Genomic DNA, 23,013 nt, shown 5'->3' on the forward strand with positions numbered 1-23,013 from the left:
TGGCTTTTCTAGGCCCTGTTGCCCTCAGTATGCGCTCCAGTAGGTAGTGTTCCTAGTGTTGAACTTGTGATGTCACGTCCAGTCCCGAGTTTCCCAGCGTAGAACTGGAGTTGCTTCAACATTTTCTGGTATTGCCAGGATATTTACTAACATGTTGAGCGTGGTGTGTGTGTGTGTGTGTGTCTGTGTCTGTGTCTGTGTGTGTGAACACATTGTACAGACCGATATCAGGATAACTCTTAACTAGCTAAATCTTCATCCCTTTGTGTGCATTTGTATATCGATATACTTGTTTCAAATTTGAATTCGTGGTATTAGAGCCGTTTAAGTTATGTGTCAGGTTGTCAAACGTCTGGGCTTTCACCAGCTTTGATCTGCACATCATTATATATACGGGTCCACTTGCTCTCCTCACGTTACCACTTGAATGGTACTTTTATATTGGCTAGCTTGACGTGAACTGTGAACTCTGACGTGAACTCTGATTGCACTGGTGTCTGCGCAGCCTGTCCTCCTAACGTTTCCCCAGTGTCAAGAAAGTCGTACTACAGTGCCCTTATCCTAACCTACCAGGGGACCCCGAAACAGAAAACGGGACTGTTACACAGAAATCACAATAGCGTGATGCATCAAATGAACAAATTCACAAGGGCCGTGACGAGGGTTCGAACCTACGTGAGTATTTCAGTTTCGCGAGCCGCTACCATTTTCTTGTGGGACAATTTTTAGCCTTTGGTGGAGTATACGTCAAAATGCGACGTTCTATTGGGAGAAGAGGTTGTAGAAGTGTATTCCCGCCCCGTCGAGGAACACTGCGCGTCCTTGAGTACTGCTTTTGCCCGTCTCCTTCATCCTCTCCTCTCTCGTGTATATATCAACACCAAGCCCAGCATTCCGGGCTCACCATAGCCCGTGCTACATGGACACTTCGTTCTGAGTAGCTAAATGTAAAACAACAACAACAACAAACCCAGCATTCACTTCTCAAACACCTTTCTTATTACCCATGTCTCATTCTGAAGAAATCTAACACTCCTTTTTTTAACGTATGACTAAAAAAAAATTGAGGAGGCATTCGTAAGCACTCACTCGTAGTGCTTAGGAATGTGCGTACGTATTAGTGACTATGGCGAAGTGAGAGAGCTCTATGACTCGCCGCCTAGCCCAGTGTGTGTGGGGTTAGTGTTTTATGTTTAATAATATTCGGGTACAGTCTAGGTAATAACCGGAGTCTGCTCAGTTACTTTATTTGTACGTGTTTTTGGGGGAGTGGTGTTACGTGCTTGACGGCAAATGAAGCCTCGCTGAAGCTGAGTGCGGTACGGAGCTCAGTACCGCAAGGTATTGGTTTCACACAGCTGCTCGTAGTCATACTCTTAGTTATTTGACACAGCAACACAGTTTGTCAGCCTTCGCCCATCACACCTGATTCAGTATGATCAACATCGTCTCTGGAAGAAAGGCTTGCGTGTGGGGGAGGGCGTGGACGTGTAAGGAGGTGGGGCGGGGGGCTGCACACGCGTGCATGTGGGAGTGTCCGCTAGCGTGCGTGCGGGTGGTAAGGGCTTGCAGTTGGGTGGGCGTTATTGGGGAGCTGCTTGGTTATTTAGAGGTGACCTCACCGGACTTAAGGATACCGGTACCCGACTCTCTAGACTCACCTTCCACGCTTGACTAGTGTGTCCTGGCCAAGAGGCAAGTGCTAGGCCGGACTATTATCAACATTATTCTACCGGCGGAGCATTCATCACCGTGGTGCATGTTATTGTATGGACGGGGAATTGTTTGGGGATATATATTAAAGAGTGGTGGTGTAGCTTGGTGAGTATTGTGGTGGTGGTGTAGAGGGGTGTCGCCTGCATATCGACCCGAGCAAGGCAGACACTGGCTGGCTGGCTGGCTGGCTAGTAGTGGCTGCCACGCCCGTCACCACAATCTCCCCCCTCACCCACCTCTTTATCATGCTTGTGTTATCAGTGTTATCTACTTTCTAGGCTGCCAATCCAAATTCGTGTAGAGGGTGCGCGAGAGTAGCATTTAGAGGCGCTTTAGTTGTGGGAATTGTGGTGGTTGAGCCACGGTGGAAAAGGTGTGCAGGATCACACCATCTGGCGGCGGCGCTCTGAGAGTATAGGCAGTCGAGCCACAGTAACAAATCATTGACGTGTGGATTTTCCTACCGGATGACAAGTCACTTCTAAAAGTGTGGCTTGTGTGGGCTAGGTTGCCCACATCCCCCTCCCTCTACACTAGCTTTACTCTCGCTCACTCGCCTCCCTCTGCTTACCTGTAATACACTCACACACTGGCAAGCATGCCTGTAGGTGTGTACATGGTATAAAGGTTGCTCTTACGAGTACTAAGATGGGAAATGTGTGGTCGTTGCTGGGAAGAGTCTGAGAGTTGGTGCTCTCAAGGGGTCATCTTTATTGTATTTCCCAAGTGGCGTGTCAGATGTAAGACCAAGACAGCGCTCGCCTGTTGGTAAGCAAGGTGTGTTTAGTTCATGCTCTGCCTCTTGCTATCATTGTATTGCACCATTTATCATGACGTTTAAAATATTAACTGGAAGGGTACGTTTTTAGATCGACTAACACAAACTTCTTAAGACTCCTTCAACCATCCAACATACCTTTACTTGATTATTATTTTATCAGTGTCGGCATTCCTCAAGACTTACCTGCTATGCAGCAGGTATGTTACTTTTGTATAGAATCGACTTTAGACCAGCAGACACTAGAATCTGCAGCTGCCGGTTAGGGTAGGAAATTCTGTAGCTAGTTGGAGACGCAAACGTTCAACTATACACAGATGCTAGCCATTCAAAAGGGTTTTGAACAAGCTCTTACTGAATACCAACAAAATGTATCATTAATACAGGCTCGAAAACTGGTAGTGTCACTTAGGTGATAACTTCCATCTTGACCACAAATGTTGAAGCATTAATGCAAACACTCAAAATTCGACGGCGTCCGATTCTTGTCAGCTGGAGGCCAAGTCACGTAGGAATACTAATGAATCCCAGTCTACTTGATAATGGTCCAGGACGGACCGTAACGTGGTCGTCAGTTAAACATTCTTCAGCCACGTTATTGTGACTCAACATCTGCTAATGAATGACATTGCAGATGAAACTGCAAAACTTGCAACTAAGGGAAGAAATGTAGACATGTACCAGAGTTTAGCACAGATTAAGCAAATAATTAGAGACAGAGCAATGCAGAAGATGTACAGTGACTGCACCATCAGGATCTGCGGGTTGGTGCAAGAATTCAACCAACTACGAACCACTTTCTTTGATGAAAAGGAGGAATAGAAAAACAGAAGTGCATTTACATCACATCAGGGTAGGATACCCATGTGCATGGGAAATAAGCTTGCAGGCTCCAAAAGATGAGAGGAAATGTCAGCACTGGAGAAGTGTCTGACATACCACTGGGACATTATCTAACACTGCAGGTAAAACAAAGCAAATTTACAACTAAGATATAACAGCGCAGAAGTTGTTAAATATATTGAACATAATCTTACTGAATTAACCGTTTAATAATTGTAAACAAAGCCGCCAAAGATTGAGGAAAAGATGGAGAGGTTCGTAAGTGCTGGCGTAGCTTCATGAATCTGGGCCCAGGACGCCTTGATACCGGAAGTCTCACCGACAAATAGACTAGTGATAAGCTACAGGAACTGAGCGTGTAATGGTCGCCTTTTAACATGTGAAAGCCTTACCAATCCACCTCTCATACAGTGATTAGAATTACGTCAAAATTAGTTTAATGCTTTTATTTTTAATTTATATTGTCGTTCCATGTATTATGTTTGTATATCCAGCATACAAATGTATGATAAATTCATGCATAAGATGTAGGAGTGTACAAAACTTGGTGGTGTGTATTAATGATTCTATGCTAGCTTGATCCCCTGTTAGTAAAGTTATGTGGTAAGATGTCTTTAAAAATTATAAATTGTCACATTTTCGCGGCACATACTTAGGTTTAATTTCGTATACATATTTGCGAGCGGTCCGTTGACCGCACTTGGCTCTCTATCCAGCCCGTCCTAACGTTTCCCAACGTCAAGAAATTGTCGTAGTAAAGTGCTCTTATCCTAACCTACCAGAGGACCCAAAACAGAAAACGGGACAGTATCTTAATTTCGTTAGTCGCTACCATTTTCTAGTGCTAATTTTGTTGGCCCTTGGGTAGTGTCAAAATGTGGGGAATCGAACCATCGGGGATCGAGTGCCGACCCTGCAGAATTTTGGGATTGGCTCCACCGCCTCAGCCAGCGGCTGAGCAGACGGTGGGCGATCACTGGGCGCGTGATCCTGTGGTCCCGGGTTCGATCCCGGGCGCCGGCAAGAAACAATGGGCAGGGTTTCTTTTACCCTGTTTCCTACGAGGCCCCTGTTTCTTTTACAGGGGCCTCGTAGCCTGGTGGATAGCGCGCAGGACTCGTAATTCTGTGACGCGGGTTCGATTCCCGCACGAGGCAGAAACAAATGGGCAAAGTTTCTTTCACCCTGAATGCCCCTGTTACCTAGCAGTAAATAGGTACTTGGGAGTTAGTCAGCTGTCACGGGCTGCTTCCTGAGGGTGGAGGCCTGGTAGAGGACCGGCCGCGGGGACACTAAAGCCCCAAAATCATCTCAAGATAACCCCAAGATAACCTACCAGTCTAAGGGGGATTATGGAGGTTTCAGGGCAGATTTAGTGAGTGTTAGTGAGCAGGTTAGGTTTGAGCGTGGCGGCGAGGGGCGGCAGGAGGGAGAATAATAAATACTGTGGTGAATAATGATAAACATGGAGCGTTTCCTGCCTACCACACCCCACCCGGCGTCCGGGTTTTGTTTACCCGTCTCGGGGTGTCGTGGCACCTCCTCTTCTCTCTAAAGCCACACCTCCAAAGGTGAACGCAATTTCTGTTTAATATAAAATTGACATACAGATGGTCATAGTGTGTGTGTGTGTGTGTGTGTGTGTGTGTGTGTGTGTGTGTGTGTGTGTGTGTGTGTGTGTGTGTGTGTGTGTGTGTGTGGTGAGCGGGACGAGAAGTGGTGGTAGTGGGCCCTCCCCGGGGAGGGAGATGGGGGGTCGAGACTGAGAAGGGGGATAGGGGCGGGTCGGGGGAAGGGGTGGGGGGGAGGGATGGGGGCTAGGCGGGGAGGATAGCAGGGCCATCCTGCTGCTCGTGACGTAATTGTGGCGTCATTGATCCTCCTCCTCCCCCCCCCCCCACACACGCTAGCTGCGAGCGGCCCCAGCCAAGCATCAGCAAACCTACTCTTGTTGCTTCTGCTTCAGTGTTTTGCTAACCTAATGGTGCTTGCTTAAATGTCTATGGTAGAGGCAGTGATAGCGCCTTGTCCCGGCTGCTATCCTTGTACGGGGTGTGTAGGTCCTCTTTACTTAAGAGGTGTTTGTTTCTGTTTTTGATGTTGTGGATGGGGATGACTTCTGTTACACCTTTTAAGTCGTTGACCGTTAACCATCAGTGTAAGGTTGAGTATTATCTTTAGTTTCTTACTCAGTTGCGTCCCAGCTTCTACCAATGTACTCCTGTCGTATTTTATTTGAATTGACCTCCCGTATTTTGTGTTATATCACCTCTGCTCCTTCTCTAAGGTTTGAAGATGGATTTCCCTTACTCGTCATGTGTTGACATCTATTATTAGGTTTCCATGTACGGGGACACTTTTTGGTTCACTTCTTGGAACGCTTTGCCAAATCCACACACTTCATTTTGATAGTGTCCTCTATTTCTTCTAAAAGACTAGGGCTCATTTGGATTGCAGTTGTTGTTTGTTGCATATCTGGAGAAGGTTCTGAGAGTTCTCCTGGGGCCAGGCTCGTCTTGCGATAACTTGGTCCAGCAAACTGTTTTGAAGCGGCCCGCATGGCCCTACATATCTACTGTACCCGGTTGGTCCGACACTTGCGAGATCGTGCCTAATGAAACGGGCCAAATTCACGAAGCAGTTACGCCAGCACTTAGGAACCTGTCCATCTTTTCTCAGTCTTTCGTGGCTTTGTTTACAATTATTAAACAGTTAATGAGCTCCGAAGCACCAGGAGGCTGTTTATAACAATAACAACAGTTGATTGGGAAGTTTTCATGCTTGTAAACTGTTTAATAAATGTAACCGAAGCCGACAAAGATTGAGGAAAGATGTACACGTACGTAAGTACTTTAGTAACTGCTACGTGAATCTGGCCCCTGCAAGAGAAGAGCCGTTATGAACATAGGCAGCCTCTCACCCTGCTAGTTATGCCCTTTACCATTTAAAAGGTGGGTTGCCAGAACAACCGTGGACATCTTCAAGAGAAAACTGGACTGTTTTCTAAGAAGTTCCGGATCAGCCGGGCTGTGGTGGGTATGTGGGCTTGTGGGCCGCTCCAAGCAACAGCCTGGTGGACCAAACTCTCACAAGTCAAGCCTGGCCTCGGGCTGGGCTTGGGGAGCAGAACTACCAGAACCCCATCAACCAGGTAACCAGGTACCAGGTACCAGGGTGTTGACTCTTGGGCCCTTTGTTTATAGTCGTCTTAAAATACCTATTCACCCCTACTCTTGAATATTTTGCACATTATTCCTTCCCCCTCCTCAGTTCCCCCCTCCCCCCCTCAGTTCCCTCCCTCTTCCCCCCTCAGTTCCTCCCCTCTCCCCCCCTCAGTTCCCCGACCCTGCCCCCCTTCAGTCCCCTCCCCTCTTCCCCCCTCTTTCCCCACCTCTTCCCCCTCTTTCCCCCCACTCTTCCCCCTCTTTCGCCCCACTCTTCCCCCCCACTCTTCCCCCCCACTCTTCCCCCCCACTCTTCCCCCACTCTTCCCCACTCTTCCCCCACTCTTCCCACCCCACTCTGCCCCCCCACTCTTCCCCCCCACTCTTCCCCCCCCCTCTTTCCCCCCACTCTTCCCCCCCCTCTTCCCCCCCACTCTTTCCCCCCCCTCTTCCCCCCCCTCTCACCCCTCCTTCTTCCCCCCCCTCTTTCCCCCACTCGTCCCCCCCCTCTCCCCCCCTCTCCCCGCTTCCCCCCTCTTCCTCCCCTCTTCCCCCCTCGTCTCCCTTTCCCCCTCTTTCCCCTCCCCCTCTCCCCCTCCCCTCTTCCTCCCCTCTTCCCCTCTCCCCTCTTCCCTCCCTCTTTCCTCCCCCCTCTTTTCCTCCCCCTCTTTCCCTCCCCCTCTTCCCTCCCCTCCCCCTCAATTCCCTCCCTCCCCTCCCCCTCAATTCCCTCCCTCCCCTCCCCCTCAATTCCCCCCTCCCCTCCCCCCCTCAATTCCCCCCTCCCCTCCCCCCCTCAATTCCCCCCTCCCCTCCCCCCTCCCCTCCCCCCCTCAATTTCCCCCTCCCCTCCCCCCCTCAATTCCCCCCTCCCCTCCCCCCCCTCAATTCCCCCCTCCCCTCCCCCCCTCAATTCCCCCCTCCCCTCCCCCCCTCAATTCCCCCCTCCCCTCCCCCCCCTCAATTCCCTCCCTCCCCTCCCCCTCAATTCCCTCCCTCCCCCCTCAATTCCCCTCCCCCCTCAATTCCCCTCCCCCCCTCAATCCCCTCCCCCCTCAATTCCCCCCTCCCCCCCCTCAATTCCCCCCTTCCCCTTGTAGGCGTCTCCCTCGCCTACATTCCTCACACCCACATTCTTCTCATTGAAATCCCCCTCCCTTCCCCCAATTTCAATCCCCATTAACCCCCCCCCCCCAAAAAAAAAAATCCTTTCCCTCAAATCTTTTCCCCTTCCACATGACCAACTACTCGCCTAGTTGTACTTGCTTGTTGCGGGGGTTGAGCTTCGGCTCTGGTCCCGCTTCTCATCTGTCAATCAACTGGTGTACAGGCTCTTATTTCTACATTTGAAACTGTTTGGAATCAGCCTCCACCACATCACTGCCTAATGCATTCCATTTGTTAACTACCCTGACACTGAAAAAGTTCTTTCTAACGTCCCTGTACGGCCGGGCCGTACACTAAATAACACTTAAGGAACACAAAATAAGTGTTAAGTCTGCGCGCGCACACACACAATGCTCTCTTCTGCCATGTTAGGGATTCTAATCACCCTATTGATTGATCTTCTAAAATAATCTTTCCTCCCTCTTCTCTTCACAGATGCAGACTTGTTGAAAACTCTGATAACACAACATTCCCTGATAACACAACATTCCCTGATAACACAACATTCCCTGATAACACAACATTCCCTGATAACACAACATTCCCTGATAACACAACATTCCCACCATGAACCTTAGGCCTGGCTATTAACTTTCACAGTACTTACTCAAGTGCTCTAACCTTCCTAACAAATGTGACCTGACGTAAGCCTACCCCATTTTCTTTTTCCTCTTCTTACCTATCCCATTCTTTCACTCTTATTATTACACCCATCTCATTCATACCTTTTGCATTAGTCTTACCTTCTGGGAGTTACCTTCTTCTCTTACCTGCTCCACACCTCACTCTTGTCTTTCTTCAACTAGTGTGAAGGGAAAAATCCTTCCTATGTGATTATTGCAGTTGAGTAACACATTTATTATTAAAAATGGGATCAGCTATTATTGCTGTGGTTTTAAACAATGTAACAAATTGGAAAGATAAAAGTTCAGATATTGAAGGTCCATAAAATGCTAAGAAATCAAACCATCTACAGTAGCAGGAAAAGATATCTCTGAAAACTTGATAATCACGAATGAATACAAGTTGCCTTCCAATGCAGGCATTGGAAGTTGATACAATATAACATTAGTATATAAGGTATAGTACAATACTAAATTAGATTAAGCTGGAGAATAATACTAAACAAACAATTTCAACAATGAGAGTTTTGATGAGGGGGAAAGGGGGGGGGGGCAATAAACATCCAATGGTCTCAAGTGCCATAACTCCAACAAGAGGAATAATACAATTGCTGATGCATATAAAAATCTGCTTGAAATATGTTCCTTTGGTAAAGATCAAAAAGAGCACAGATGAGACACTACACGAGGAAGAAAAAAAAAAAGAAATGAAATGCTTAAGTAGGCACGAATATCCCAGTAATGTAAATATAATCTAAACGAAGATTGAACAAATCGAACAAGACCCGAAGTTCATATCAGGCTAAAGAAATGCAAATAGAACAGAAAGCCATGCAATAGATGGAAAAAACAAAATTTGAAATATTCTTTTTGCATACAAAATAAAATATAAAAATGCGCCCTATCAGTATTGGACCTATACTCACGGGAGAAGGTTCACACGTAGAGATTGAGACAGTATGAGGTTAAGTGCAATCCCCCAGTGAAAAATGTGAGTAAGAGATGCAGTCGTCTTGAAACATACAACAGCGTATGTTTCAGTAACATAATGGGCTAGTTATAACATAACGGCCTAGTATATAACATAACTAGGCCTCAGTTGCAGCCATTTGTTGCTAAAGAGGAAAATGCAACTCCAATGCACTTATTGAAAATTTTTGAATAATTAATTCCTGTTAAAGACTTTGGTCAACATCATTATTACTAGAATTAATAATATCAGAAAATATGGCATTGTTGTTTGTTAGAAATAAAACAAACAAATATGAACTTTTGCAAAATTTCATGGCAAGTTCTGTATAAGCTTAAATCTTGTTTGTTTCTATGATATTTAATACATTGGAAATGCAGTATTAGTAACTCGGTACCCAGTATATGGGTACAGTATAGTTACTTATACAGTACCATGTTTTCTATTAGAAAATGTAGTAGAGATGCTTTTTTTCCAGGGTAAGTGCTTTTACCATAAAAAATGTAATTTTACCTAACAAAATTTGCAATCTACATGTCAATATGGGGCCAATGTTACCTATTCTTCAATTACATGATTTAATTTTCTTAAAATATTGGGCGTCCCCACTGTACAAAAATTAACCCTCTTGAAAAACAAATAAATCATTTAAATATTGCATGCCTGGTAGTACAGTAATTTTCATAAATGATTTACATTTACAAATATTTGTATTGTGCTGTACTATCACTGTAGAAAAGGGACATCATATGTAATAAAATAAGTAACAACGAATAACTCTGAAACACATTACGAAACTATTGGCAACCATGTTGTTTCCTCTTTGCTGTACATGGGCAGGAAGTAAGAAAAAAAAAAAAAAAAGTCCATTTATCCACCACCACCCAATCAATCTCAGAGAAACAGACAGAAAATGTTAAGTTTATTTTTAGGCATTTCATAGTTTGTATCATGAAATTAACATGTTAATTTTGTTTAAGAACATGGTTCAGTACTTAAAAATAATAATGGTATCAGGAGATACCCTTGTGGGATTGACACACGTGGATGATAATGCAGTATAGTATTTGATATTTTTTACAGGATGTATGCCAAGATTTACAGATTTTTATATTGATTCTAATACTATATTCTCTCTTGACAGGATGCACGCAAAAATGCACTTGACACGACACTGGTCCAGGCCACAGCTGGCATGGACCCTATTGGCCGAATTCAGATGCGAACCCGGAGAACGCTTAGGGGACACTTAGCCAAAATATACGCCATGCACTGGGGATCCGATTCTAGGTGAGTACCTGGGGGTTTCCCCAAATTTTTTCTCCATCACCATTGTTTCCAATTAGTAACAGTACTTCTTGTATGTCTTTCCTCTCCAAATATTTGTTAAAAACATCAAAAGGTTCAGCTGCTCTTGGGAGGGAAGTTCAACCCTTCCTCCTAATAGAATGTTGCATTTTGACATATTGTATACTGTGCCCAAGAGCCAAAAATCATTGTACTAGAAAATGGTAGCAGCTCACAAAATTGACACGGTTCCATTTTCTGTTTTGGGTCCTCAGGTAGGTTAAGGTTAGGAGAGGCACTTTAGTACGACGGTTTCTCGACATTGGAAAACCTTAGGAGGATGGGCTGGAGAGGTTATCAATTGATTATGTGGCAGGTGTAACACTAGTTATTTGAAGTTGTAATGATCATTGTACATAGTGGGAACTGCTTCCATGAAGGGTGGATGGCAGTGAGTGTTTACACGAGTCAGGTGTTGAGACTATATATAGATGGGGGTTATCTTGGCTCTGCTAGCATCTCCAGTATTAGCAGGTGAACAGGAAGGGGTTCATGTCCTCCTCCTCCTCTAATCCTTAGGAGTGTGCAATGCAGAAAGGTTACAGCTCAAATAGTTCAAAATGCTAAAAGGATTTGATGCACTATCTAAATAATATTTCTGACTACAGTTACACTTCATTGGTAGTCCCACTACTTTGTCTTTACTTAAGGCTTGCCTCTCTTCCTTCTGTTATTCATCATTAAGATCCTAGTATTTGCCAAAATGCCAAATTTGGGCTATAGTATGGTTAGTGAGGAATTTTCCACTAGCAGGTTCACTTTGTGTGTGGTCAGCTGGTAATTGATGACAGTTTTGGCATGTTTTGAGTTTTGTCAAATGTTGGTGGTACTGTTTTGGGGACTGAATCATAGTGGGATTCGGACTGTTAGTGTGCAACAATGTTCCACCCTCGACAACATTTTTTTTTTCTTTTTTTTTTTTTTTGTAAAGGTTTTTGTTATCCAACCTGATATTTTTCTTGCAGCTGTCACAGCTACTGTATTGTGTTCTTTAAAAGTAGGGTTTTCTGGCAAGATTACTCCGAAGACTTGTGCATTGCTTTTTCTGTCAATGTGGTTTGACTGCATTTCGTAATATGGTTTCAATTTTCGTGTTTCCCATAGTGAGAAACTGGAAGTTGTCCTCATTAAACGTCATTGTTTCTGTGGCCCATTGAAAGAGCTGATTAACACCAGATTGGAGGTATGCTGTCCTATATTGCCTATTCTCATGAAAATCCTTGTCATCTGTAAAAGATGACACTACTAGTATTATGGTTCATATCCTTGTCTGTCTGATATGAGGATAGGAAAATGTTCTGGAATACCTCTGTAATCACAGCGCCTTGGGGGACAGGTTTTCTCGGTGGATGATTCGGATTTTATTTTGTTGACTATTACACTCTGGCTTCTGTTTGTTAGGAAGTTAATCTACTGGTACTGTGTGTGTGTTTCAGGTAAGGATTTTGGTTTGGCCCTTTTTAGAATGCTTAATGTAATGTTAAGTTCAATGTTGTTGTTTTTTTTACAAAAGTACCACTTTACTAATAAAGAAAATAATTGATAAAAAAAAAAATACATTTGTGGCAGCACTCAAGGGGATGGGCACTTTCAGCAATTCCACCCAAGGAAGGCATTCCTCTCAAGCCTTTAGTAATCAGATACTCTTTATCTTCTCCCTCCCATTCCTTTGCACTCTTCCCTCCCTCCCCCTCCCTCCCTCATTTCACCTTCCTCCCTCATTTCACCTTCCTCCCCTCACTTTACCTCCCCCCCCCTCACTTTACCTCCCTCCCTCCCCCTCACTTCACCTCCCTCCCTCCCCCTCACTTCACCTCCCTCCCTCCCCCTCACTTCACCTCCCTCCCTCCCCCCTCACTTCACCTCCCTCCCTCCCCCTCATTTCACCTCCCTTCCTCTCTCCCCTCACCTCACCTCCCTCCCTCTCTCCCCTCACCTTAGAACAATGACTAACACTAGCGTGCCACTACCTCCGACTCCTCCTACATCCCCTTCCCTCTACCTGCCTTGCCCAACCATAACAGTATCACTCCACACTCTTGGAATGTGGTTTTGCCATCAGCTCTTCCCTCTCTTTCAAAGAATAGTGAAGACGTCAAAGATCTACAAGAGTCAGATGATGTAATGTTAGTGCACAATAAATTAAAACTCATACATCAGCCAGTCAAGTGATAGGACAAAATAAATAAAAATGTTACAATGATGATGGTACTTCTCAAAGCACACTGGTGCTATCTTGTTAGCATTGGTTTTCTTGGTGGTTCTGAGGATCAATGTCCACCACAGACCAGTTTCTGACCAGGCCTCTTGGTTGGTTGGTGATGTGGTCAACCAGATGACCATTCAGGACCTCAGCAGACTGTTTTGCAGGTGATGAGTCACAATAACGTGGCTGAAGGAGTTTGACCAGACCACACACTAGAAGGTGAAGGACGACGACGTTTCGGTCCAGTCCTGGACTATTCTCAAGTAGATTGTGAATGGTCATTCTCAAGATGATCACAATCGACTTGAGAATGTTCCAGGACAGACCGAAATGTCCTTATCCCTTCACCTTCTAGTGTGTGGTCTGGTCAAATAGGCTGTTTTGTGAATTGCAGCTTGGTTGATCAGGTAACCTTTAGAGGTGTTTAATTAAGTTATCATTTAATTACCGAGGGGAGGGTTAGTCTTGTGTGTTAAGAGGTATGGTGTTAAGTCTTAGGCCTTAATATTTGTAGCACACAGGTGCTATTTTGCAAATTCTGCCATGCCTCTAGGTCTTGTAAATGTGTTCAGATTTGAAACCAGTCCCTCTGATATTTTCCTTGAATAAATTTGGCGAAGTCTGTACATTACATCACTGTTTGGCTAATATGCGATGGCATCTAAGGCCATGTTATAGTTGTTTTCTAGCATTTGAAAGGGGAAGAAGAATTCTGCTCTGAACCCGTGTCAGTCAGGATAATGCGGATGTTGAATCGTGTGTCGTGATTTTTGTGTGATGTTAGTACGGCAAGTCCCTAATTTCTGGGAGGATCCCTGGTGACTCCCTGAAGCTATCTCACTGAGATTCCTCCCCACTACTGGGTCACATCAGGTGCAGAAGTTTGGCCTGTGGTTACCAGTACCTGAACCTGGCCCCTCAATGATGCATGAAGCAGGGTGTGATTATCTCCACCTGCACCAGGAAAACATCCAGAAAATTGGTAAAACTTTAGACTTCTTTAGGGTACATAGAAATAAAGCATCAGAACAGTCAAATGACTGCAAAATCAGGCTGCAAGCAGCCACATCCAACAGCCTGAGTGACCAGTCTAGCAACCAGGAGGCCTGGGCGTGAACGTTGAGCCCAAAATCATCGCAATGCAACTGCAAGGTAAGAGCATTGTAAGAGGAAACAGTGTGTGTGTTACAGATAAACCAAGATAATCCAACGAAGCATGAACCTGGAACATGCCAATATTATGCATGGGGAGTATGTAAATATGGGCTTTCAGATAGAAATAATGGAATGTGCACAAATAAATGCTAGAGGAACTGCTGAAACATCCTAAATACAGGCACATGTCACTCTGAAAATTGCACATTTTTCCATCCAAAACTGTGCAAAAATTCACTTAACATGAAGGTTTTAACAGTAGACTGCCAAGCATTTCATATCAAAGTAATCGACAGCAACACCCATATACAGTATACCATATACCATGGAGATTTTTTGGTAAGAGAAAGGTAAAGAATAGCCAGAATTGTCAAAACTTTATCATCAACTCTGTCCAGTGTTAGACAGGACACAGTGTGGCTTCCCTACCAGAACCACATATATTAACACCAAGTAAAATCCCCAGCACTTCAACTAAGGATATCTTTTGTATTTGCCATCATACAAGGTATCAAAACATGCAATATAAAAGTCCACTTTTATATTGATGGGATATGCCTCCTAGATGCCTTATAGATGAGGCAAATGGAATGTTAGCAGTTTTAACTGAAACTCATAAAATCTACTACTGTATTATGACAGTGAGACATGGATTCGAGAATTCAATACTTTGAGTTAACTACAGGGTGGGGTTAGCCTGTACATCAAAGACACATTCATCTGCAGAGCTGCTAAACACCTACACCACAAACAGACGTTGGTGAGGAGATGGAGACCTGCTGCTGTGCACATTTTGGGTTCAAACATTTGGAAGATGAGGGCAGCGATGGCTGTCTTTCCTGAATATCCCCATACGAGGTGGCACGCTGCCGTTTGGTTGGGTAAGCAGCTGGTGCTGCAGCCCTTCGCTTGGTAATACAGGTACTATGTACACCACTACCACTTGCCACGGGAATGCTACCACCACTCTGACTCCACATCACTAAATAGTGAAAGTCATCTTCAACATGTTCATGGTTTTTAGGAACATCGTGGAAGACTCGCAAGGCAGGTCTGTTGATGAAGTGAAGGAGTATACCTTACCCTCAGGACAGTAATGTGTTTGCGTATATCATCACTGTCTGTATCACTTTTACTGTACTGGTTCCCTGGACATACTCCTCAAGATCAACAAGTGGAGGTGCACTGAAAATGAAGTTGTGGAAGACACCTTCATCCACAACTTGAAAGGCCAAATTCTACAAAGATTTCAACCATCAAAATAGCTTAATTAGAAGGAGTTCGACCTCGCTTCTCTGATAGATGTAAGATACAAGCCCCCCCACCACCCACCTTCACCCTATCCCCATGTATCTTGATATACTATACTATGTTTAATCAACCTTTACTGTGGTGCTGTTGAACTTGGATTGAAGCTGTCGCAAGTCAAACCTGGCCTCGGGCCGGGCTTGGGGAGTAGAACAACTCCCAGAACCCCCAACAAACCTTGGCCTTACCTCTCCAAATTACAGGCAATGGGTCACAATAATGTGGCTGAAGTATGCTGACCAGACCCCACACTAGAAGGTGAAGGGACGATGACGTTTCGGTCTGTCCTAGACCATTCTCAAGTTGATTGTGAGAATGGTCCAAGATGGACCGAAACATCGTCGTCCCTTCACCTTCTAGTGTGTGGTCTGGTCAACATCAACCTCTCAAAATTATTTTTTGGTTGAGTGATAAAAATTGATGGTGGTTCAATTGGTGATGCCTTACCTTGGGATTAGGTCACAGAATATAGTATATTATTGTATATATCGAGCAATGGATTAGTGTTGAAGATAGTTTGTTACAATAAGGAGTGCCAGTTTTCCACGATAGCAGGGAATGGCAATTTTTCTTTCTGCAACTGCACCCCACTATAGCAGGAAATTTGTTAGTATTTGGTGGACATTAGTATGACTTCATTCATACTATTTCCTAAATAAGAAACATAAAGGAAACCTCAGAAGGTCCATACAAGGTAGTTTGTATTTATATCCACCCAAACTTATTCATATATTTCTAACCTATGCTTCAAACGATTAAACAGTCCCATATCTATAATGTTACCTGGTAATGTGTTCCACAAATCAACCACCATATTTTCAAACCAGTGTTTACCTAGGCATTTATTAAATTTAAACCTATCCAATTTCTATCCATTGTTTAATGTTGTATTTTGTTGGCACTGTTGAAATCTTATTAAATAGCCCCACTGTTAGACCGTCATCCATTTGTTCATAACCAATTTTGTGTTAACCAGTGTTAGCTACATGTTCCATTTTAGGTTTTAATTGAAATCACTCGGCAACATGGTTACAGTATTGGGAATGTATTTAGATATGTTTTCCCAGGCAATGTTTGAATTTTATCAATTGGTCTTAAAATTGTCGAGTATTTGAATAGAGTTATCATATGTTATGTACATAAGGAAAACGATTAAATGATGGTCTCCAAATTTAACCAAAATGTCATACAAGGCGTTGAGGAGTGCATTGCAACATACTTTTAATTAATGTTGAGGCCAACCCCCATCCTAACTCTCCAGTTTCAACGCTGGTCTTCCCATGGCCCAGCCATGTGCATTTCATTCACTTTGTGCCAAAATAAATTGTTCTCTGTCCTTTATGTTAATGAACCTAAAATTCATGAAGCATTACATTTATTAATTAAATTAGCCATTGTTCTAGTGCACTGTTCAAATACTGTAAACTTTAGCGTATGAATATTACCTACATTTACTTTTATAATATGAAACACTTATGGCCATGCTGCACGTCATGTTTTATCCTTAAGATCTATAACTAAGCATTATGTATTTTGGTTATAAATGTGGTTTCGAGGACCATATGCCCATACAAAGTCTAGAGTCGATTGTACCTATTAATCTATAAGTGCCCATAACTTAATTGAGTTATGGAAAATGTGTTGTCCAGCAGATTGTTGCATTTAATGTTTACATGTGCATTACATACTTGAATAAAATTATTTTTCTTGGCAATTTTGTATTGGTCCATAATAGTATGTCTCAATTTTTGTCTTCAGGAATTTGGTGTCGGCATCTCAAGATGGCAAGCTTATAGTGTGGGACAGTTACACAACAAACAAGGTGCATGCCATCCCCCTTCGGTCCAGCTGGGTCATGACCTGTGCCTATGCTCCCTCAGGCAGTTACGTTGCCTGTGGTGGCCTTGATAATATCTGTTCCATATACAGGTATGTCAGTGCCTAGGACTATGGCTCGTTTACCTTGGCCTTTAGTCTAGTGTGTTAGACACTTAACCCTTTAATCATAAGAAATAATTTTTTTACAATATTTGTTTTGATACTTGTTAGGAAAATAGTAAGAATTCCAATATCTAATTGTAGTATATGCCATAATTTCTTGATTTTTAAGCCTAATTTGCCATGTACATTTCCAATCAGGAAAAAATCCATTATGGCTTAAGTTAAAAGCACATGTTATGTTTTAGTGGTTATGAAGGAAATCTTCTGCTTGTATACATTTTGTAAAGAGACAATATGAATGTTGTTTTGATCTTAGGTTAGAAAAGATTAGTGGGGGGATAATTAGCAAGTGTGAACTGACAGGGTAGGGACAGGGCTGGGTGGAAGTCAATTAAGGAGAGAATGAATGTATTAGCTTGTGTATATGGCCATTGATAAGGAGTACTGCATTTCAGTACTGACGTAACAGTACAGTACTTTCAGAAAGCCGTACTGAAGAGGAGTATGGCTTTCTGAAGCAATTGGGTGTTGCTGATGTGGTTACCTATAGAATAATGTCCATCTACTGTGCTGTGAAGAGTTTGAAGAATAGATGAGTTTTGTTTTATAATTAATCTAAGCCCTGGAAGCACCTCAAGGTAATGTCTTGTCATTTTACCATTATGCACCTTCCCTCCATGCCAATACCTCCCGAACGGATGAAAATAGGACAGGGGAGGAGGGGGGGATAATGAGTAATCCATGTAAATTAGAACACATTAGTCAAGTCTTGAATTAAAGTAAACAAAAATGTTTAGAATGAGTAGAAACTGGATATAGGCAAGTCAGGGATGTATGGAATTTCTCTTTCCCTACAAGTGTACAGCAAGAGGAATGCTTTGGAGGTGGTGGTTAAGCCAATTCCATCCACAATTTTAAGAGAAAAAAAATGTTGTTGAGAGAAAATTAGCATGGTCAGGTATAGTTGGCTAGGAGGTAGGGAATAAAGAATTAAATCTTGCTCCCATGTAGTTTCTGATACATAAGTAAGCACCGCAAAATAGACATAAGGTGGGTAGATTACTAGGATAATGCACCGGCATTTGCTAATATTAATATACACCCAATTACTCATACTATAAACTTAAATTTCTGTATATAATAACCTTTTTAACAAGTCCTTATGTGCTCGTTACTTTACCGTTTGGTGTGCTTTCTCAACCAAAGCCCATGAAAGCTGTTTACAACTTATATTTCTAGCTAGCCATTACCACTAGCTGTCACAATGCAAATATTTGGTCTAAGTAACCTCTTTCACGAAGAATTTCATTTTCCGCTCAGGGAAAGTGCATTTCCTTCGAATGCACTTTCACTACCGTAATTTGTACAATTTCCAGCTAAATAGTCTTTCTGGCTTGGTATCTTCTTTTGATAAGTAATTATTTCCAACTCAGGTAAAACAACATAATGTTTATAAAAGGATATAGTACCATCTTTTCCTCCTCAACCATTCCCATTATTTTGCATGCTCCACTTTCCATGCTACTGTATCTGGAAAATTTTGTACAGTTTTCTCATTTCTTGTTCTCCACAGCACTTCATAATTCCTGCATTTTCTTTATCAGTTCTTGGAATTTTTCCATCCATCAGCATTCTCTTCCAGGGATATGGCCTTTTTCTGGCAACCAAACCTTTTACATTCTTTTAATTTTTCATAATGTCAACAAGTCAGACTTTCAGATTACTTTGAACTGTTTAAATCTTTCCTTCATGTGTGTCTAATGTATATATATTGACTTTTCCACCAGTCTTGCTGAAAGAGTAAGTGCTAAATAGTCCCACAAAATTTAGGGACAGACTAAGTTAAATGAACAAACATAGCAACACCTTTGAAGGCACGATACTTTCAGCTTGCTGCCACCAATTGTAAGTAATTCTGGGCTACAGATAGGTCACGGAAGGTTGTATACAGACATAAGCATGCATCTTCAACGTGTCCATGATAAGTCTCCACGTTGGAGTGCAATCTCATGACTTGAGCTGTCATCACTATTATGGGCCATGCTGGCCTTATAATCCGCCAGGAAACCAGTCCTATGACATAGCTTATGCACAGTAAATAGTCTCCACAGTACAAGCTGAAGTACTTACCTGACTATTAGCTTTATTTTACATGTTATTGGGTAAGTAGTTTTCTAATGTTTGTTGCAGACAATGAGTCACAATAACGTGGCTTAAGATATGAAGATTAAACCACACCAGAAAATGAGACGACGACATTTCGGTCCGTCCTGGACCATTATCAAGTCGATTGCGTTTGTTATATATTGATAATATTGTTATATTGATTGATAATGTTTGTTACTGATACTTACTCCATCCACAGCCTAAAGACAAGAGAAGGCAATGTGAGAGTGAGTAGGGAGTTGCCTGGTCACACTGGTTACCTAAGTTGCTGTCGGTTCGTAGATGACAACCAAATAGTCACAAGCTCTGGAGATATGACTTGGTGAGTAATAATTAAAGTACCGCATTCATTTATTTGTAGTTTTCTCATTTTTTCCTTTAAAGTTGTTTAGCTATAGAAGTACACTTGTTAATTATTTTTAATAATTATTTTGCTGTATTTCTTTGCTTTTTAATAACAATTCTGACTATGTAAATTGTATTTTTACTGTCTCACAGTATATCTGATACTATTTAAATAAATGGGCAAGTATGGTCTTTTAGAGGAGGGTAGACAAGTACAGTCTGTTGCATTAGTGATGTCTTTGTTTTGATAAATGTGTGCATGTGTGTTTTAATGTTTGATATCAGTGTCAAAACCTAGTAAATTAAAGTTAATGGGGGGGGGGGACATTAAATCTTTAAAGCATTTTCAAACGGGTACTAATAAATGACAACAATACATTCCAGTAATGCAATAAAATATACTGTACCTGTTTACTGGAATAAAATGATACCACTTTTAATTATTGGCAGCCACGAGGTTAGCCTCTTAAAATTTGGGAAAATTGTACAATAGCACATGGGTAGAAGTTGTAAACAAAGGAATTTAGGATATACAAGGAGATACTTGCACCCTGATTAACAAGTGGAGTGGACTGAAAGAAGATACATAATTCATTAAAATAGCATCCATCTATAACTTTGACCAGATATTACAAAGAATTCTGACATTGTTATAGTTGAAATAAAGTACAATAGGTACAAGAATTCTAGTACGCGGTGCATTAAAGCTAGTCTGACTTCATCTTGGTATTCACTATTAGGTAAGCACAACCTTCATCCTATACTCGATGAATCCCCCTGGAATCACTCTACTCCACTCCACTCCATGTACTCGTTAAGCACACCTCTCTTTTCATACCCGATAGGATAATGATGGACTAAGTGTATTTGTCTTGATATATTAATCTCAATTTCCATAACAAAGTTCGAGATTCATATGGTCAAGGTAATTTCAGCAGCCTGATATTTATACGGTATTAGCTTGTCTTGTATTGAGTTTTACTTGCATAGCTGTAGGCCTGGTAAGCTATATACAGTATACACTGACCAATTCATTTTCTCTATTGCTTATTAAGTGCCTTAGTCATGATTAGTCTATTATACCTTTATCTTGCCTTCATGTCAAACATTTATGTCATACACCTGCAAACTCTGCACATAGTTGGTATGTTGGGGACAGCAAATTTTCTGTGGTGGTTACTCTAAATAATTGTTACATTATACTTTTGCATATGTTTGAGGGCATACTCAAATGTTAGAAGCTATGTTATGTGAAAAAAAATAAGTAAGTCTGCAGTGTAGAAAATCTGGTCCCCTTGATCACTAATGTATGTAGCTGCATATGCCACTTGAAAACCGAGGCATCTAGATCGTTATACTTTGCCTTTAATAGTTGCATATAAAATATCAATACCAACACTGCCCCTGTCAGCAGAAAACTTGTATAGCTTGTTCTTGTGACCTTTTGTTAGGGTAAGTAATTAGTAGTTACTAGTAATCATTTTTCTCTCATCTGCTTCAACATGATTAGTACTGCTATACATTTCTCATAGTCAACATATAAAGTATTATCAACAAAATTGTAAGAAATTGAGGGTAATTCTCTTCCTCTTCCTATCAGTCAATTAATGGCATTTTTCTCAGTGTAAAGAAAGTATAGTACTGAGAAAACTGTTGAATGAGGCAGTGTGGGTCTCCACAGATGCAAGTCATTATTGTACACACAACGGTTTGCCAAATATTTTAAAACCTACCTAACCTAATCTTGCCTAAAGAAACATAATCAAAGCTAATACATCTTAACCAAACTATACATACACTTTTGACAATCGGAAAACAAGCTGTCGAAAAGCCTTCTGGAAGATTTGACCAAACCTCTCATTCCTTGGTGGGCTCATGCAGAGGTTTTTGTATAATACTTCACCACGTGGCTGCCATGTGGACGTTTCAGCATCCTGTTCGTAATACTGTGGATGCTCCGACAGGTTCGGTTAATGATTGATGGGGGAACTTGTGAGTGCGTTTTGATGGACAAGTGTTGCATAAAAGGTGTTCATATAACAGGGACCAATTCTAATGGATTCCAGTAACTCAAATTAATTTGTGTCCATTTTCTAGTAAACTGGGTTATCCCAAACTGGGTTATCCCAAACTGGGTTGGGGTATAAAATTTTTTTTTTTTTTTTTTTTTCTTCTATGCACAATTGCTTTTGTGGTGTTGCTTCTATAACCTTAATCTACATCAAGCAAACATTTCCTCTACAGAATTTTTGTTCATATTTTTTACAATATCTTTGAAATAAAATTAATAGCTCTTTTTTTTTTTATTTCAGTGCTCTTTGGGATATTGAAACTGGTCAGCAGTGCACACAATTTACAGGACATACTGGGGATGTGATGTCCCTATCTTTGTCGCCAAACATGAGGACCTTCACATCGGGTGCCTGTGATGCCTCGGCAAAGTTGTGGGATATCCGTGATGGCATGTGCCGCCAGACTTTCCCAGGACACGAATCAGATATCAACGCAGTAACAGTAAGTTACACACGTTACATAGCTGTAAAGTCAACTTCTGGAGACAAGTGTTCAGTATACTAATAGGGAGCCGGTTGGCCGAGCGGACAGCACGCTGGACTTGTGATCCTGGGTTCGATCCCAGGCGCCGGCGAGAAACAATGGGCAGAGTTTCTTTCACCCTATGACCCTGTTAACTAGCAGTAAAATAGGTACCTGGGTGTTAGTCAGCTGTCACGGGCTGCTTCCTGGGGGTGGAGGCCTGGTGGAGGATCGGGCCGCGGGGACACTAAAGCCCCGAAATCATCTTAAGATAACCTCAAGATATACCTGAAGATTGTCTCAAGTGCTTCTTTTCCATTTGTAATACTGTTTATAGCTTCTCGTATTAATTTTCTTCGTTGATTTTTATTGCACATTGGTGTATAAGTTGATTTTTATTGCACATTGGTGTATAAATGCCAAAGAGCACTTATGAATTAATATTTCATAAGAAAATATTATATGTATCGAGTTTGTCGAGGTATTGAGGGCAATTTTGAAGAAAACTAGATTTAAATATTTGCCTGAAATTACTTTTTGATTTTATATAATGTGAGGTGGTTCTAGAGAACGGTGTTGTGACTTGGACTTGGACAGGTGGAACTTCAAGTAAACTCTTTAATAGTTTAAATTACAAATTTGCTAGGAGACTGGAGAGCTTCATAACACGTTTCAAAAACTGAAGTGACTTGCTCAGAAATGTATGGCTAGTTAAAAATTAAACCCCCCCTTTGCATTTATTGAGTATA

The 23,013-nt window shown here is 42.2% G+C and overlaps 1 protein-coding gene across 12 annotated transcripts in view; it reads left to right on the top strand.

Annotated features, from left to right (window-relative positions):
* Positions 1-23,013, top strand: part of Gbeta13F (guanine nucleotide-binding protein subunit beta-1) — a 92,070-nt gene that overhangs the window by 63,676 nt on the left and 5,381 nt on the right. For all 12 annotated transcript variants that reach the window (XM_069303120.1, XM_069303121.1, XM_069303118.1 and 9 more), the window contains 4 exons: positions 10,406-10,551; positions 17,036-17,206; positions 19,584-19,706; positions 22,042-22,243. In XM_069303120.1, coding sequence (XP_069159221.1) covers positions 10,406-10,551; positions 17,036-17,206; positions 19,584-19,706; positions 22,042-22,243 — 642 coding nt within the window. The remainder of the gene's footprint in view (positions 1-10,405; positions 10,552-17,035; positions 17,207-19,583; positions 19,707-22,041; positions 22,244-23,013) is intronic.

Source organism: Procambarus clarkii, chromosome 49 (genome assembly GCF_040958095.1).
Source record: "Procambarus clarkii isolate CNS0578487 chromosome 49, FALCON_Pclarkii_2.0, whole genome shotgun sequence".
Taxonomy (NCBI): domain Eukaryota; kingdom Metazoa; phylum Arthropoda; class Malacostraca; order Decapoda; family Cambaridae; genus Procambarus; species Procambarus clarkii.